General features: G+C 41.1%; 1 protein-coding gene across 1 annotated transcript in view; it reads right to left on the reverse strand.

The window, feature by feature from the left end:
• Window positions 1-330: 330 nt before the first annotated feature.
• The window catches only part of lg1h8orf34 (linkage group 1 C8orf34 homolog), a 53040-nt gene continuing 35191 nt past the window's right edge, over window positions 331-18179 (reverse strand). Inside the window, exons 12-16 of the mRNA XM_044024167.1 lie at window positions 11336-11450; window positions 6771-7261; window positions 4860-4956; window positions 1578-1616; window positions 331-778 (exon numbers count right to left, since the gene is read on the reverse strand). Coding sequence (XP_043880102.1) covers window positions 771-778; window positions 1578-1616; window positions 4860-4956; window positions 6771-7261; window positions 11336-11450 — 750 coding nt within the window. The 3' untranslated portion in view covers window positions 331-770. The remainder of the gene's footprint in view (window positions 779-1577; window positions 1617-4859; window positions 4957-6770; window positions 7262-11335; window positions 11451-18179) is intronic.

The following is an 18179-nucleotide window of genomic DNA, read 5'->3' on the forward strand; positions in this document are numbered from 1 at the left end:
ATCTTTTAAAACCACGTCCCATTCCAACACACTTTATCACGAATCACCTTCAGAGAAATAAGACTTCAGATTGAGAAGTTGCTGTGGCAGAGTTTACCACACCACAGACAGTAGTAGGGCTCAAATAGGAGGCATCAGGCTGTGTCAGGGTGGCGAGTGTGTGTGTGTGTGTGTGTGTTTCTGGTGCTGACGTTGCATGTGTAACCTTCAGGCGACCACAGTTTGACCAGAACATGCCCAGGCAAACACACACAAGACATACTTCTGTGTCTCTGTTAGCACCACAGTGCAACTTCACTGCTTATATACAAAAATGAAGAGAGGGGAGCATGTGCACCAAATCATTTTTAATTGACATAACAGCATTCCTTGTATTCCTTCTGTGAGTTGCGTATTACTTGAAAAACACTAGGTCTTTTTTTAACTGTGCATCTTCTGAACATGGGTGTGCTGCCCTCACATAATATGGACTCGGCCTCTGTCAACAACAAAATGCACGTGTCTCTAGACTCCACATGGAAGTTTATTAGCATGCTATAGAGCAAACAAAAATAAACGTCGTATTTCATACTCTGAATTCATCCTCTTTTTTTCCACATCTTATCATACAGTTGACCGTACAATTTATATGAAATATCTGTGAAAAAAAGTATACAATCTTTTTTCATTCATGTGAATTAGAAAAATAATCGTCTCGATACACATATTATATTCAAAATGTCCAGTAGGTTTTGCATAATAGTTTCAATCAGCGTCTCTGGTCTCCGTCACTATAGGCCTGTGAAAAAAAAAAGAAAGAAAAAGAAAGACAAAAACATCAGTCTCCCAGAAACCAGAATCAGACACATTTAACCACTAATAAGAATAATAACTGGGGCAATTACTATGAAACAGCCATTTAATATTTGAACATGTCATGGGCAAACATGAAGTGGAAAAATGAGGCCTGGTGCTGCCCAGCGAAGGTTCCAACGACCATATTTCATAATAAGTTCTGGGAGAGCAGTGATTGGGGTGACTTAAGCAGCACTGAGCTTTGAGTTTGGTTACCACGGCAACGCTCTGGGACTCGCTGATAGCCAAGCAGCAGCAGCCTGCTCTCAGATCTCCCTCCAGGCTGGCACACTGACACTGGGAACTGTGGGCACCTAAGGAGCCACAAGAAGGAGAACCGCAGACAACCTCAAACCAGACAGACTTTCTCCTTCTCCCAAATGTTGACGCTGAGATTTGACGCTGTCTGCTGCGTGTAAACTCAGAACCCAAGTGACTTAATGGAACTGGGCAGCGGGCACTGATGTCTCCACACATGGCCGGCCTCCACCAATCACACATCAGAACCACGGTGCCCTCCATTTAGCCTGTGACGTTAATTGAATGGACCATAAATGAAGGTGGAGGCTTTCACGGTAGGTCACCCAGTGGTAGTTACTGAGGCAACATGTTTGTGCCTCGACGAATGAGGTCACCGGCAGACGCCGGGCTCCCTCTACTCGAGGCAGTGGCTTAAAAAAGTAGAAATCTGTGAGAGTTGCTGTGGGATGGAGAGGATTCTGTGTGTTTGCTCAGAGTCTCACCTGAAAACACCGATCTCTTATTGGCGTCTGGTGCACCACCTGTGAAATCAAAAGACAGAAAACGTCACGGACATTTTTGATGTTTTGTGGGATACATGGACGCACTGTCTTGCCATAATATGCAGGAATGGCCGGCAACCAGGTCAGAACAAAGACTCAAGAAACACGAGTGAAAGATAAAGAGCCAAGCATCTGTTTTAAGGACTAAAAATAAAGTTCATCCATATCTGATCTTTAAAGGAGTTGGTAGGCAAAAAAAAAAACAGCAAGGCAAGACTTTCATGCTGAACTGCCAGAAAAAAATCCTTATGCATTTGCATATCCAGTCCTGACAGCAAAGAAAGCGTCATCAAATCTGATTCAAACCACATTTGGAGGCGGTTTGAGATGCGATTCGAATCAGTTTTCTACAGACGTGAGCGTCTGAGTCTGAACATTCTGGCCGCTCAAACTGGATTTCAAATTGTCTTTTTGCGTCACTCTTGACGCAACACGCGAATGATGTACAAAACCGCACAAGTCGGGAACGCGACAACATATATGCCAGTCTCCCTTTCCCTCGCCATGTTTCTCTAGTGCCACGGAGGAGTTGTTTGGAGAGCGAGATCACGCACTGCCGTTTTTCACCCCTGCGCCTGGGTTTGAGGGCTGCGCTCCAAACATCGGTGCCCCTACGTCATTATGTCTGCATACAAAATAACCAAAGTGATCTCGCTCAGTGAACACTGTCGACAAAAGATCTGATTTATCTGATGTATGAGAATGAGCACCAAAGCCAATAAGCCCGTCATTAAGCTGAAGCCACTTTTCATCATTTGAAGCTGTCAAACGTGGCGTTTTTTCCGAGCTTATCAAATGTAAATGTTTATATTGAACTCATTAGTCTGCTAAATGAGATGGGCACAGCGTTAGAAAAGGAAACGTCTTCTTTCATCTCCGCTGCGGTATGTGTGGTTATCTCACTGTGGAAGTTTATAGAATAACAGGAAATACCTATGGATTTCTTTTCCTCTCACCACACTTGGCTGAGGCTCACACACATCTGTGGTGATACTGGGAAGGCGACAGAAGTCGCAGCGCTAATGAAGTGACATTCATGGTCATGCGCACATTACAGGTATGTGAGAGAAGTGACTTTGAGGAAGAATTTTGCTGGCTGCGATTAAAATGTGTCAAACAGACCTGTTTTCTCACCTTCTCCTGCCAGGAGCTGTGGAATTCACCTCAGACAAAAATGAGACTAATGAGCTAAAGCAATGGAAACGTTCTGTTTGTAGACGTTTCTAAATCTTAGTCGTACAAATGAAGCGTTCAGCTGCCAAAATGCAATCTAAAAAAAACAAAAAACAATTAGAATGTCTTTAGAGACTATTAAAACCACTCACATGTTAAACAGAAACTTTCACATTCACACACACAAAGCAGATTACAGCCTTGTGGGCCTTCTCTCACACCAGAAAATGCTTTGTCACGTCTCTTTTTCTCTGTCTCTCTCTCCCTGTGTCTGAACCATCTCCAATTCAAAATGTGGCTCATATCCTTTGTCAAAATGCCATCACTAGAGCCAAGGCTTAGAGCAGGCCCCCAGGGGCTATTAGGAAGGAGCATTTATCCATTTATTTTGCAAAATACACATTTGGCAAAACAATGACCCTCAACTGTTTTTTGGGGGGGAAAGTGGAGGAGGGAGGGTTATCTTTCCATGTGACAACTATCTGCATGCTTGATGTTTGGTTGACAGAAATTCCTGAATTCCTAAAATCAAAAAGTTCCTTGATTTGAGTTGCAGATACGGACGGGTAAATAATAAAGCAGAATTAGCATTGGCAACAAAGTGACAGGATCTAGATATGGCAATGTTGGTTCCCCGTAACAGATGATAAGTCTTACTCTTACAACCCTTACACTTTCATGCCTGTACAACTACAAATTGGTCATAATTTCCCTATGGTTTCCCCAGAGGGTGAACATTTCCTGTCTCCATGAGCACTACTTTGTTAGGCTAAATAATAAGTTATGCACAGTATCTTCTCTCCTGATCTACGGATATTAATGTTGTGAAATTTGCATGTTCCTGCTTCCAATGTGATAAACCCTACCGATGTAATCACCATACAGCCTTCGCTCCCTCTGCTTGGAATACCTTCCAAACTAAACTAAAACGATCAACCTTTATTTCACTGGGAGCTTTCCACTCTATCTTAAAAGAACAGGAATCCATTGAGCAGTGCCTGTGTTCTTAAATCGTTACTGCGACCATAGCTCCTGCACTTTATTTGTCTATTTACGTGCACATTGATATTTTAATGTTTGTTTTGTTACCGTTATCTCCCTGTTTTTATTAAATATGACGAGTGCTGGTGCCTTTCTTGGCCAGGTCACCCTTGTGAAAGAGGTCTTGATCTCAATGGGTCTTTTATCTGGTTAAATAAAGGTTAAATAAAAAAAAACAAACGCTACACTTTATCTATAAGAATAGTAAAATCTCCAAACTCCGCACAACTTACCAAACAAGAACCCTATTCATGAGTAAGTTGTGCAACTATAGTGTAAAAGTTAAACATTTCAAGCAATGATGAGACATTAAACAATATATAAGGCAAAGTTAAAAGCACATAGAGTACATCTGACAGTTTATTAGGGGACTTGACTGAGTTGAGAACTACTCTCAGTTTCTTTTCTGGCAAAGCTCTTAACAATCAGCCCATAATGCCATTTACATTCATGTGATTTATGGAGCAGAACATTCGAGGAGGTCTGATCTAATTCTGTCACATTCAAAGCTGGAGCATTCTGCTTTTCTGTATCGCAGCCAGACCACTACTACCAATGGATTTATGACTTTCTAGCAAAGGACTGGCTGAATTGACTAGATCTTGATAGATATATATTTCTCGTGCGCGGTGCCAGGAAAGGAAGCTTTACATGACAACATCTCACCCCTACGATACCCCCGAGGATTTCACCCAACTCTGACGGCTTTTTATGTGTCGGTCCTTGAGCTCCACCTCGGGAATTTTACAACGAATACTTGCACATTAATCTTCACTTTTTTTAATAGATCTATTGCCACTTTAATGCCTCAGATATTCACTGTGACAAAATGACTTTACACTTTTAAAGACATACGGTAAACGCATTAGAGGGGGCAACAGTGGACAAGCTTTGGGTAACTACAAGGAACTGAACTTAAAAATGAAAGTTCCCTCGATTTAAATAAGGGAACCTGAATAAGGAGATGGTAGATAAGGTGAGACAGTAAGCACTAGGTAGGTCACTTACTCTTATCCTGTTCAGGAGTCTCCAGGATGTCACTGTCCGTGTCACTGGGGATATGCCACGGTTGTCGGATGGCCTGCAACTGCTGGTAAAACTCATCCTGAAACAGAAGAACGCAGACTGGGAGTGTGTATTTAATGGTCAGAGACAAATAGAGGTTGAAAAATAACTCTTATTCAGTTTGCCGCTTTATTTAGCCACCTGTTCTACTAGCACGGTAATACTGTAGCTTTATCTTCATCGTATACCGGGATGTGGCGTCAACAGCAAAGTCATGGCTTCACTGTATTGCTTAAAATCCTCTTCACACCCCCTGATTGTAACTAATGAATTAATGCACTTAATGTCACAAAAGTGGAACGGTCCAAATGAATGAATGAATGAATTGGATCGTGATGCATCAGTCAAACTAAGAAAGGGCGCTGATTTGTCACAAAGTGATGACATGGCAGCTCTGTTAGCCTGTGACATTAATTGAATGGACCATAAATGAAGCTAGCTTATGCTAGCTTGCTAAATCCAACAACGACAGAAAAAGGAGGCAACAACAGGTGTTGGTTACAAAGAAAGACATTTTTCCAAGAGTGAACATCGATGCTGCGTTTGAACGACGGCGACAACTGAATTCTATTTCTACAGGTAGGTTAACTTTATGTCTTTGTGATCTTTTGTTGTTTTTCGGCATCACGTTGTCAATTGAACAAGTATCCAAAAATGTTAGCGTCGCCGAAAACTACCGAAAGTTAGCGATGCCGGGCAGTGCTTGTGAATCTGGTCTGAAGAAAGGGGCTTGGACTTTGAATTCCAAATGTAGTCCACTCCAACGATTTTGTCCAGGATCTCCAACCCTACCTTTAAGTATTTTAGTGAAAAGTTAAGTAAAAATTCCTTCACTCAATATTGCAGAGCTTTAATCCTTCTACACGTGGGCTCTGTGGTGGCTGCAGACTGTGCAGTGGTGTTGGGGGGATGATCTAAAGGTGTCAACATGTGAGTACACAGAGGGCCTGCAACATTCCTGCCAACCAAGTCTAAAGCCTTCAAAGGGGTTTCATATTTTAATAGCGCTGCTGCTTAGTAGATCATGAAAGGAGTAGAAGAAAGAAAGCAATCCAAGTGAAAGTCCCCATTCTGTGCCAGACAAATCTTTCCACAATGAAATGACATCCTACTGTACAGACCTCCACCACTCTGCACCAAACCCCACACTAAGAGCGTGCGGCGTGCGCACATGTGCGATATTATGTGCTCTGTCATAATCTCTCTCGTGTCCCACAGCCAGCGTTACTCGGGCAGCGAGCCCGCTCGACACTCACGGGTTCACTCATCTCGCTCGTACTAAAACATTACAGTGGAGCTGCAGTGATTTTCGAGTCCGCGGCTCAACCTTTTTACGACACTTTTACTTTTTTTTGATTTACACACTGTGCGCACTTGATCCGCTTTATACCCGGATAAATCTTAAAACGTTAAGGAACACCTAAAAAAGTAACATGTAGAACTTTATGTCACTCCGTAGCCAACGGACATTACTGTGTCCATTAATGGAGTAGTTCCATTTTTTGGAAAATAACTTGCCAACAGCAACATGAAATCTATACCACTCATCTGTCTGCCCGTTAAATATGAAACTACAGCCTGGAGAAACCAGCTCAGCAAAAGGAAAACCTTGTGAAAGGTTATTCCTCAACTTTCTTCACTTCTGCTTGGGTACAGTTTATACAATTAAGATATTTTATCAGTGCTTGAAGAACCGTCTTATCTCTCGCTCTTTTTGTCTTCATCGTGAGCCACCTCATCCTGAGATAGTGAACTAATTTAACCCAATTTCTGATAAAGAGACTTTTGATAAAAATCCAACCATGTCATCTCTTCTGAACAGGGAGGTTTTTGAGGATCACTTTGGGGTCTTACCTCAGACAGATAGGCCCGAAGGCTGGCACCAAGGCTGTCTGTAGTGCTGAGTCCCGGTGGGGTGAGCAGCGGTCGGGGATGTGTAGGCTGACACGTGGGTGTCACGGGGCGACTCCTTGACCTCCTGAAGGTCACCTCTTTATGAGATCCAGGGTTAAAGCTGGAGCGTGTCAATAAACTGTTTGGGGTCAGAGGCCTGCTGGGGGTTCTCGGGGTTTGAGTCCTGCTCCCGGGGTTGCTGGGAGATTGAGTCCGACCCATGACCAGGGACGTGGGCTTGGGGCTGAGTAAGGGGAGACCCACGCCGCAGGGTTTGCCGGAGAGGCTGCCAGCTGGAGACTGGGGCCTGGAGACCAGACTGTGCAGAGGAAGTGTGTCGGGCAGTGTTCTGTGGCGCTGAGGAGTGTGGAGCGCGCTACTGTGCAGATTGTTGGAGCTCCACTTTGTCATCTTCCCTACCTCTGCCAGCTTGGCCAGATCCTTCTCAACCTCTGGAGGGAAAAGAAGAAGAAGATAATTCAAGTCAGCACTGAAAGATAGTTACATATATAGTGTCTGAGTTAGGGAGGCAGCGTAGTCCCCTCATTTCATTTCCTGCACATTCAAAGGAAAACATTGTGAAGTGAATTTTGACATTGTGCATGCAGCATCATAAACCCCAGATCACTCTCACTCTGGCAAACACATATTCCATGACAGAGTTGGATATTCAGAAGCTGTGGAGGTTTCATGTGCGTCCTACAAGACTGATGATTCACAAACTTTACTGAGCATTAAAGTGGGCGAGACTGCTCGCTGTAATCCTTCTTCTGGGCAATGATGAAAATATTTATAGACCCCGTAAATTGCGGTGAATCCGACTTCCTCTGTCAGAGAGCGTTCCAAGTTGATATACAGTAAGCAGCAACAGCCCTGGTAACATTGTTGTCCCCCCCCCATTCCTGACAAAAACACATTTGTTTGCCTCACTGGTAGTCTCAAAAACATTTCTTGTTTATGAAAGAAGTGACGCTGCCAACTCCTGCAGATCAACATCTGTGTCATTTTTTCCGTGTTTTCTGCTTTTGGGTTCCAGGGTCTTGGCAATCGCAGTTCACAACACAACAATCATTTGAGTGGGATAATTTGGGGGAATGACTCATCAGCGGCGAGTATTTCGGGAAAACTGAACGTGTGACGTAAAAGAAAAGAAAAAACACAAAAGGAAGCATGACAAAAATTTCACAAACCTCGACCTTCTTATTTTTGAGTTACTGGTGAAACACATGCTTCTATTTTACGCTGATAAATATCTGTTCAGCATGCAAAGCAGAACAAGAGCAGTGCAAGTCTCAATCTACATGCAGCTTTGAGTTGAAATCTATTCCAGACTGTTTTTGCATCTAAATCTACGACATGCATAATCAGATTGCCATTTCGGTGCTTAATCCGCGCTCATTATACTGTGGGTGACCTTTGCAAGTTGTCCTGCCCCTGTGTTCAACCACCTGCATTCTGCACATGTTCCTCCTCTCCGTAATAAGAGAGATGCAGGTCACACTTTGGCCTGAAGCTGTAGCTCTCAATGAAAACGAGCTCTCTGTAGTGTGTGCACGCATTATATCATACGATCAGCTCTCGTGCTGCAGTGTATATAACGTTATGACAGAAGCCATGAATCCTTTTTTTTTTCTTCTTTCCAGGGTGATACTCTGTATAAACAGCCAGATCATAACCATAAGACCTGCTGAAGGGGCAAGTGATTCAATGATTTTTCCAGCCCTCCTCCTCCTCCTCCTCCTCCACCACCACACGCAACTGTATCCATGACCGGTGTTATTATTGCACTGTAAACACACGTGTTCATTAGTCAGCTCTTCCCACGAAGTTGACTTTTTAATTTAAGTTATTTAATCAGCAGAGCGGTAAACACGGCATGAATTTTACTGTAAACCTGCTGCTTTTTTTCCACAACTTCCTGGCATGAGCAAGTGACCCGTCGGTCACGAGCAGAGCTTTATTTTGAAATTCCGTGTAGTAAACTAAGAAGTATTATCATCTCACATTGGACACTGATGTATCGTGACAGTCACTACACATCAAAGAGGCGCCATCAAAATCCATATGGTGTTTTGATCCAGTCGTTCAGTAACAAGAAGAACAGGAGAAAGGGGAAAAAAAAATGGAAACAGATCTAATCTATTAAACTCTTTGATCAGACAGCAGTTGCACATGCTCAGAGGAGAGAGGACAAGGACATAGCATGCTACACAACCATTCACAATTAATGCTAACTTTACTGCTTCCAATCTCTAAACAAAAACAATTCCACTTTTCATCTTTGGGCCTTAGAAAAATAATAAAATATATATTGCCTTCCTGAATAAAATCAAAACAATACATGCGTACAATCATAAATGCTTTTTAAGACGCCTTCTTTCATTTAGGCCTTTATTTACGGAAGAGTATTAGGGCCACATGTAAAGATATTTCTTGAAAGTAAAAAGAAAAAAATTCAGAATTCTTAGAATAGTCAGAATTGTGAGATTAAAGTCAGAATTCCGACTTTAATCTCAAAATTCACAACCATTATGTTTTGTTTTTTACTTTCTTTCAAAAAATCTTTTTACACGTGGCACTAATACTCTTCCGTATTTATTCACTATTGATGCAGCATGGCGTATTTTTTGTTAAACGGCCAGAATCATTAAGAAAATGTTCCTATCTACAAAACCATTGTATTTCATTAACAATGGCACGGGCATTTTTCAGGGTTCAAAATATTCACTTAGGTGAAACCCAAATCAAACATTTTATTGCAAAGAATAATTAGATTTATTGTGCCACAAAAGTGAGGGAGACGTGGAGCACATACACAACCACATAATTTGGGTAATGATGTAAGGTGAAAAGTTAGGCTCTGGCTCCAAACATGGAAAAGTATGGGCAGCTAATAAAGGCTTGAAAGAGCTGAATTAGCTTGTTAAACAACTGCGCTGTAACGCCTGGTGGGAGCTCTCACCCAGAATATTCAGTCAAGTCAACGTAAAGACCTTTGAGGGTGAAAGTGAGTGCGCTATTAAAGGCAAATGGTTTTGTTTTAGAGCCTCCATAATCACCGGTGCCACGATAAGCTTCAAATAAGTTTGACGTACGGTATACGAGGTCTTAAAAACACAGTGTCACTGTCAAACAGAGTGGGAGGACATGCGTTAACAAACAAGTGGGTGACATATGACGGCAAATGGCGACGTTCCCTCAGACCGCCGACCGCAGGCTTTCATCTGCCTCATAAGCGGAGACACATTCGATCATTATGACAACAGACGCAGACTGTGAGTCACCCACACGTCACACTCAGAAGATGAGTCTCGAACCGTTCCCCAAGACGCTCGACGCAAATTCCATTGTGTCAGACGGAACAGTGAGCGCAGTTCGACTGCTTCCAAGTGACTCAGCGGAGCTCGACGGGAACCTGCCAAAGCTGCAGTCGAGATGAGTTCCTGCTGTGTGGAAATGTGTTTATTTGAATTCTTTTTATCAGTCCTGACAACAGTTAGCAGGAAAATCACTTTTTAATTAACCAAGAAAATCCCTCACACCCACACTTGTCATAACTACTATCTGAGCCCCTTTGTTTTTCATTCGTTTGTGTGTGTATATGTTAGCTCTCAGGCCTTTTCATGGCATAAACATTGACTTTGTCAAGACCGGCAGTGCTCATGGAGACCAAAACCTGGTCCTAATAAAGTAGAATATAATTTCCTAAAAAGAAAAGTCAGTATTCTGAGATTAAAGCAAAAGTATGAATTCTGAGATTAAAGTCCAAATTCTGAGATTAAAGAAAAAGTCTGAATTCTGAGATTAAAGTCTGAATTCTGAGATTAAAGTCCGAATTCTGAGATTAAAGCAAAAGTCTGAATTCTGAGATCAAAGTCAATTCTGAGATTAAAGAAAAAGTCTGAATTCTGAGATTAAAGTCTGAATTCTTAGTTTAAAATCCGAATTCTGAGATTAAAAAAAAAATCAGAATTCTGAGATTAATGTCTGAATTCTGAGATCAAAGTCCAAATTCTGAGATTAAAGAAAAAGTCTGAATTCTGAGATTAAAGAAAAGTCTGAATTCTGAGATTAAAAAAAAGTCTGGAGATTAAAGAAAAGTCTGAATTCTGAGATCAAAGTCAATTCTGAGATCAAAGTCAATTCTGAGATTAAAGAAAAGTCTGAATTCTGAGATTAAAGTCCAAATTCTGAGATTAAAGTCCGAATTCTGAGTTTAAAATCCGAATTCTGAGATTAAAGAAAAAATCCGAATTCTGAGATTAATGTCTGAATTCTGACATTAAAGTCTGAATTCTGAGATCAAAGTCCAAATGCTGAGATTAAAGAAAAAGTCTGAATTCTGAGATTAATGTCTGAATTCTGAGATTAAAGTCAGAATTCATGCCATTTTATTTTGTTTAATTTTTTACAAGCCTTTACAGGCCTGTAGCCTTAGTACTCTTCCATAGATTTTCAATAAAGAAAATATATACATATATACATATATATATATATATATGGAACACACACACACACACACCTACCAGCGAGCTGTTTGCCCATGTTCTCCAGCTCCTTAGAAAAGAGGGCGTCACCCAGTATCAGGCCTGTGTGCCCACCTCTCACTGCCTTCAGATCAGTCTCCCAGACAGCCTGACGCTAGTTAGAAGACACACACACATACACACGCAGAGAAAGTCACATTAGAAGAGAGAGAGAGAGACCCTTCAATTAACTTTTAATATTCATTTCAGGTTTTGCTGGAAATATCTGGGCCATATCTTCCTGAAAAAAAGAGGCAATTATTCTTTTTATGGGCTCTGGAAAAACAAAAGAAACCACAACAAGTGCAGATGAAAGCTGACGAGGTTGCAGCGGCGCACACACACAGTGAGTGTGGGACACGAGACTTTCAGTAGTGGTTCAAGAGAAAAACTCTTTTCTATAACTCTCAGTAAACCTATAGGAGCTTGTATGCACATTAGCCTGTGGGAAAAGAGGCTGTCAGCAGCAAACGTGGCACAGTAAAAAACAATAAATCAGCCTTTTTTTCCGAATAGTTTCCTAAACACATACGATATTGGTGTCGTATAAAACTAAAGAGAGAGAGAAGATCGCAGGGTCAGAACAAGTTTCCCAAAGTGTCATCAATACACTACACGATCTCACAAGAATCCACGCTAAAATCACCGTGTGTATGATTTGGAAAGACCATGGTTTGCCAAGTTGTTGTACTAGCCGTGTGATTAATCTACCTCGGATCACATGATCTGTTTAGCCAATGGACACACAGAACACAATAGTTCCACAGGTGATACAACTCCACCTCCTGTACAGTACGAGATAAGTTATGATCGCTCCGGTGCCAACACTTACATCATTTAATGTACTGAGCGTTTAATGAGGCACAGAGTTGACTTGACAAAGTGCTGACACAGCGGGGCTTGGGGGAAACCGGTGATGTACACGCAGCACAGTCTTCCAGACAAATGAGGGATGAGACTGGCAGTTTATTTTTTATTATTTGCAAGATTCGCGGCGGTCTTTCCAAAGTGAAGCAACGGTCCTCTGATAAAATGGCAGGAGTGGATTCCCAGGGTCTACGGCATTGAACTCTGTGTCTGTCAGATACATGAGGCGTTCACTGGCTCACGGAACCACGCCGCCACAAGCCAATCCTTAATTACAGCCCTCATAAAGCAGAGTGGCGGCTTGAATGTTACAACTGAATCCCCTCCCCAGCTCTATTCCTCTCTCCCTCTCTCTCTTTGGTGGTATACCCCCAAATCCAACAGCATGACTTCATCTCATCCTCCTCCAGCTCTGGGTCTTCTCAGGCAAACAAGGCCACCAACAGATTCAAGGTCCCCCCACATGCACTTGAATATCTTTATAATAATAATCTTTATTCAACTAAAAAGATATGATATACTGTAAGTTTACAATTCTGCTCATTGTCAAATGTATTACAATGCCGTAGGTCATTGATTCTTACTTTAAATATACAGTTGATAAATGCAGATTTAGTTTTTAATCAGCATTATCTATAGCAGTAATTGCAGAGTCTGGGACAGAGATTTTTTTGCAAATGCTTAGTTTTAGTTTAGTTTTTATTAGTTTTAGTGGTAGTTTTTGTGTAATGTGGAGTATTTGCCAGGTCCTAGATGCAAAAAAGTATTGTGCGTCATAAAAACCCATCAAAAGATGCCATTTTAAAAATGTATTAGGACACATGAACAACCAGAACTACTAACAACATAACTTATTACGTTTAACTTGATAACCTTATGTCCCACATTGTAAACTTATGTCCCACATTGTAAACTAAATTGATAATACGTATGAAATAAATTTACAAAGAAGGAAACTAAGCGACAATTCTAGTTAGTCTTAGTTAGTTTTGTAAACACACAATTCACTTTCAGTTAGTTATCGTTTTAGTTTTATTTCAGTTAACGACAATGTTTTTTAAAATTTTAGTTATAACTATACTATAATAACCTTGGTCCAGTCCCACAGACGGGGTCCCAGAGGATAGTTTTCGGGTCCCCATTGTGTCGAGCCTCTTGTTTAAAGACGCAGTAAGTAACTTTGGTGCGTTTTTTGTTGTTGCTAACGTTATAATTGAATATAAGCGATTATTTGCGTGCTGCGTCCTTCATTAGAAAACAGGCTCTGTCAAGCAATACTATCAGACAGAGGTGGGTGGAGCATTTAATCTTCTGACACTTTTCATGGACGTGTTTGTGTTTTCAGTCAAAGTCCAACTTTGTTTGTCTCGCTTTACTCGAACAATGTTGCTGTTGCTGCCGTCTGTCTTGAACTTAACTAATCACAAGATCTAGAATAGAGATCTATCACCGCTAAATTCCCTAAAATTAAGTTGTGAATTATTCATCAATCGCTGTACCCTCCCATCTTTAAAAAGCGCATTATTTATTTCTGATGCTACTGACCCTCAGGCTCCTCTGTCCACTACAGGGAAATATACCACTGTAATCAGGGCCATATACATACATATATATATATGTATACGCTGGAGACCACAGGTGGTACGGTTCTGCAGCCACATACTGTATATAAACAGGATGTACCAAAAATCTGCTCGCAATTCACTTCCCCCAGATAACATCGATGAATAAACAGACATTACAATCAAAATATGGCTCTTGTTTGGTGTGAAGTCTGGTTGTTTAGTGAAGTCATACATATTTACAAACCTACAAGATAGCAACACGAACAATAGAGCAACACAAATCTATACTCTATGAGGATGCGAGACAAATGAATTTGATTACACAGTAAAGGAGGTATGATGAAATGATTAAATCTTATTTAGAAGCAGCCTTATCTAAAACAAAGTATGACGCAGTTAAAGGTGGGGTGGGAGATTATTTTCTGGAGCATTTTTTACTGTGTTGCTAAAACACAGTGAGTAATAGTGAACGGCCCGAACAAACGAATTGGATCGCGACGCATCAGTCAAACTAGCATCTGCCCTCCCCCTATGGGCGTAGCCCTCTTTGTGCACTAGCATGCTCAGAAGACAACACAGAGCTAATGCTAAATCCAATGAGACAGTGGCAGCAACGTTATGACAGAAAAGGTTCCAACAACTTTATGTCTTTGTGAACCTTTGAGAGTATTTGTTGTTTTTCATCAACGCGTTGACGTTTGAACTAGTATCCAAAAAAGTATGACAGTAACAGAAAAGTACCGAAAGTTGCCAATGCTGCGCAGGGAATAATACACAACTTCTTATATGGAAATCCTGGGGGTGTGTTTATAGGTCACATATTCAGGCTTTAATTCAGGCATTTTCATCTTCTTATGTGCTGTTAAGTCAAAGTTATGATTCAATGTATATCACATTTTTAGTAGTGATATAAAGTAGCAATAACTTTATAACGTTTTTCTTTTATTTTTCTTCTTAAAAACGACTTCAAGTGAACTTTGAACTGTGACTTATTTCACAAACATTTTCAGTACTTTTTGCTCAGGTGTGTTTATATTTTTTTTTCCCCCCAAATATAAGACACTCTATATCACGCATTTTTATACCCTCTGTATATACTGTATGCTTTAACATAAAAAAAGCAGCTGGAATGCTCTGTTTTCTAAGGGTTAATCTCCATGAAGAAATTCACGGGGACCTTTCTGGGATTAGGAGCAGTGGGCAGCCACTGAGCAGATTGAACATCAGTAGCTTGGTCAGGGGGCACTGACAGGAGCATTAACCTAACACGTGTTTTAATGGTAGGAGGAAACTGGAGCACCTGGAGAAAACATGCAAACAACACAGAGAGGACCCAGGGGTTCGAAACCTGCTGGTGCGACTGTGCCATCGTTCTTTGGATGCTTCGATTTGGATTCTGCATAATTTCCACAGACAAAAGAGATGAGCGATTGCCTAACGTTCTCCAAAATACTGCCTGTGATTTTGCAATGACTTTTGTATATATTAGTGTCAGTGGAGGAAAACCCGAGTTGTATAATCCTCCTCCTCCTCCCAGTGTGACAAAACTAAAAGACGTAAAAGAGCGAAGGGGAAAAACCCTCTAGTGATGCTTCTGCCCAACTAACAAACATGGATCTTGTTTCTTGCTAAATTGATTCCATGTTGCGAGCAAACGCGCGAGAGAGACAGAGACAGAGAGAGGATGGAAGTCTAGAGTTAAATATTTTATAGTCTGCATGTGTGCAGCTATACGTGTGTGGTCACCAGTAATAATCACCACAATCTGGGGTTAGGTCCAACATCGATCGTCCACACAACAAGAACTGTTTGGGATGTGTGCACTCAGTCACAGACCTCAAACACGGCTGGGCTGGGTTGGAGGTTTGAGCCTACAGCTGGCTTTGTTGGACTTTCTTTAGTTGTGGTCAGGACGGGGAGCAAAGGGACTAATATAAACGCACACACACACACAGCAGACAAACGCACATTGTGCACACCGAGACAAACAGATAAATATGCAGTTGTTCTTATGTCTTGTTATTTCAGGCTTTTACCTGGACAATTTAACACAAATTGGAGCCATTTGTTCATGTGGGTTAAAATGAAAAATAAGTAGTTGGTGCATCATGGATCGCATTAAATCAAAGCTCTGAAAGTTAAATGCTACCACCACTGTCTGTTTCTGTATAGGATAAAGGTTTAGACTCATCCTCCTCTGAAGGAATCAATCTTTGAATGGAGTGACATCAAGCGCAGCTGAACAGCATTGTGGAGTCTGTTGCTTCACTTTGCTTTTTTACCATTTTATTTTCTGTTTTAACAAACATGACAACATAATAGCCTCGCTCGCTGAATGCACGCGCTCTCCCGCAGCAGGGGATACAAATCCTGTCGGGATAACTACCTTGTTATACCAGGCTTTTGAGAATATATTTCTAACTCCTTCTCAACCTAAAATAGAATTTAGCGGGCGAGAATTAGTATTTCGTGTGCACGTTTTACCTATTTCGTGGGAACTAATTAGTATTTCCTGGCCACATATTAGTATTTAATGACCACATATTAGTATTTCATGGAAACTAATTAGTATTTCCTGGCCACGTATTAGTATTTCGTGGCCACGGATAAGTATTTTGTGCACACATATTACCTATTCCGTGGGAACAAATAAGTATTTCGTGACCACGTAGTCACGTAGTATTTCATGGGAACTAATTAGTATTTCCTGGCCACGTATTAGTATTTCGTGCACACGTATTACCTATTGCGTGGGAACAAATTAGTATTTCGTGACCACGTATTAGTATTTCATGGAAACTAATAAGTATTTCGTGGCCACGTATTAATATTTCGTGTTTTGTATGTACCTATTACCTACAGTGTTTTTTCCCATATCATGTTTTTCTGTTTTCTGAGACAATATGTGATGAATATACAACTGTTCATCATCATCCAAAAACCACCTGTCCACAGGGAGAGGGGAAATCCGAGTTCCATGACCCTGCGATGCATTTCTTGGCCACACACTGAGCTCTTTCCATAAATTTAACTTGTGCATTGTTTAGAGAACCACCGACGCTCGTAAAGTTCCCCATTGAACTTGTAAAGTTCAGGGTCCAGTGGAACATTAACTTCTCCAGTGATCCTGGTTAAAGTGGAGCATACGTCATGTTTTGGACAAGTTTGATTTGAATGAATGTTTTTGTTTTTTTCCTGGGGTTAGGTATAATAGTTTAATCAATTTATACAATAATGGCTGAAAATAAATCTGCCCAGAGCTGTTCATCAATTGTTACATTGAGATCTGATTCCTATTTCATTCTAGAGTTATGCAGCCCTGGGTTTGGGCCCTCGTTCAGCAATCTTTGGTTGAACGCCATTCTCGCTTAGCAAAAACAGATATATAAAGGCTACAGAGTTTACGCTCATGAAATTAAAACTGCAAAGTGTAAAAATCACGTGCAACAGCAAGTGCTGCTTCCTTTCCATCAGGTGTAGGAGAGGCAGCGTGGAAATAAAGAGAAAATTGCTGTCATAAGGATTTCATCTGCACATGTGTGCGGTAAAGAACCAAAAAATGTGGGTTATTTTTATTCCAACCACACAACAAAGTCTTGGATGTTACTGATTACTCGCTCTTCAAACATGCGAGGAGAACTATTCTCTCTTTATAGCACAGCATCACGAGACATGTGCAGTGGTTTTGTTGTTCAAATGCACGTACGGTAAACAAGCAAGTGCAAGAGCAAAAAAAACATACACGTTTTAAATTAAAATGAATAAAAAGCTGATATATTTAACTGGACGGTAATAGACTGCAGATACTGTGTTTTCTGAAGAACAGATGTCACTGTTGTTGAGCTTTAAAAGCTTGTAATACCGTAGGAGAATAAAGGATGTGAGGTCTAACACTCAACTTTTAATGAGTTCCTGTTGTTTTGGCTCGCAGTATAAACACCTAACGGATTTTATAGACTACAATATAGAGAGTTAACCGGCTCACTGTGTTCACAAAAACCGCAGCCCAAAGCAAACAGGATACTGACAATAACACAGTCAGCTCGGAAATGACATCTGTTCTGACCCTAGGTCACATGCTCTGGGTTCGTTTTGGCACTTTTCTATGCACTTTCTGGTGGTGTGGGTGTGTCCGTGTGTCTGTCTCAGTCTCTCAGGTGGACGTCAGCAACCAGGTGTCACACTGTGAGTGGATGAAGAGATTTGGGGCCTGGGTTACAAAAACGTCCTCCTCACATTTTCAACAAATCCTGTGTCTGTGTCTTTGCAATATCCTTGAATTGAAGTAGTTAATAGTCGTAGTGAGTGAAGGTAAGAGCCTTAAGTTGCTGTTTAAGTTCATTTAAGTTGATTTTATGCTTTAATCTAAACGATAGCAGAAGTAGGAGAGAGAAGTCATTTTGTTTCACCTT

Source organism: Solea senegalensis, linkage group LG1 (genome assembly GCF_019176455.1).
Source record: "Solea senegalensis isolate Sse05_10M linkage group LG1, IFAPA_SoseM_1, whole genome shotgun sequence".
Lineage (NCBI taxonomy): Eukaryota > Metazoa > Chordata > Actinopteri > Pleuronectiformes > Soleidae > Solea > Solea senegalensis.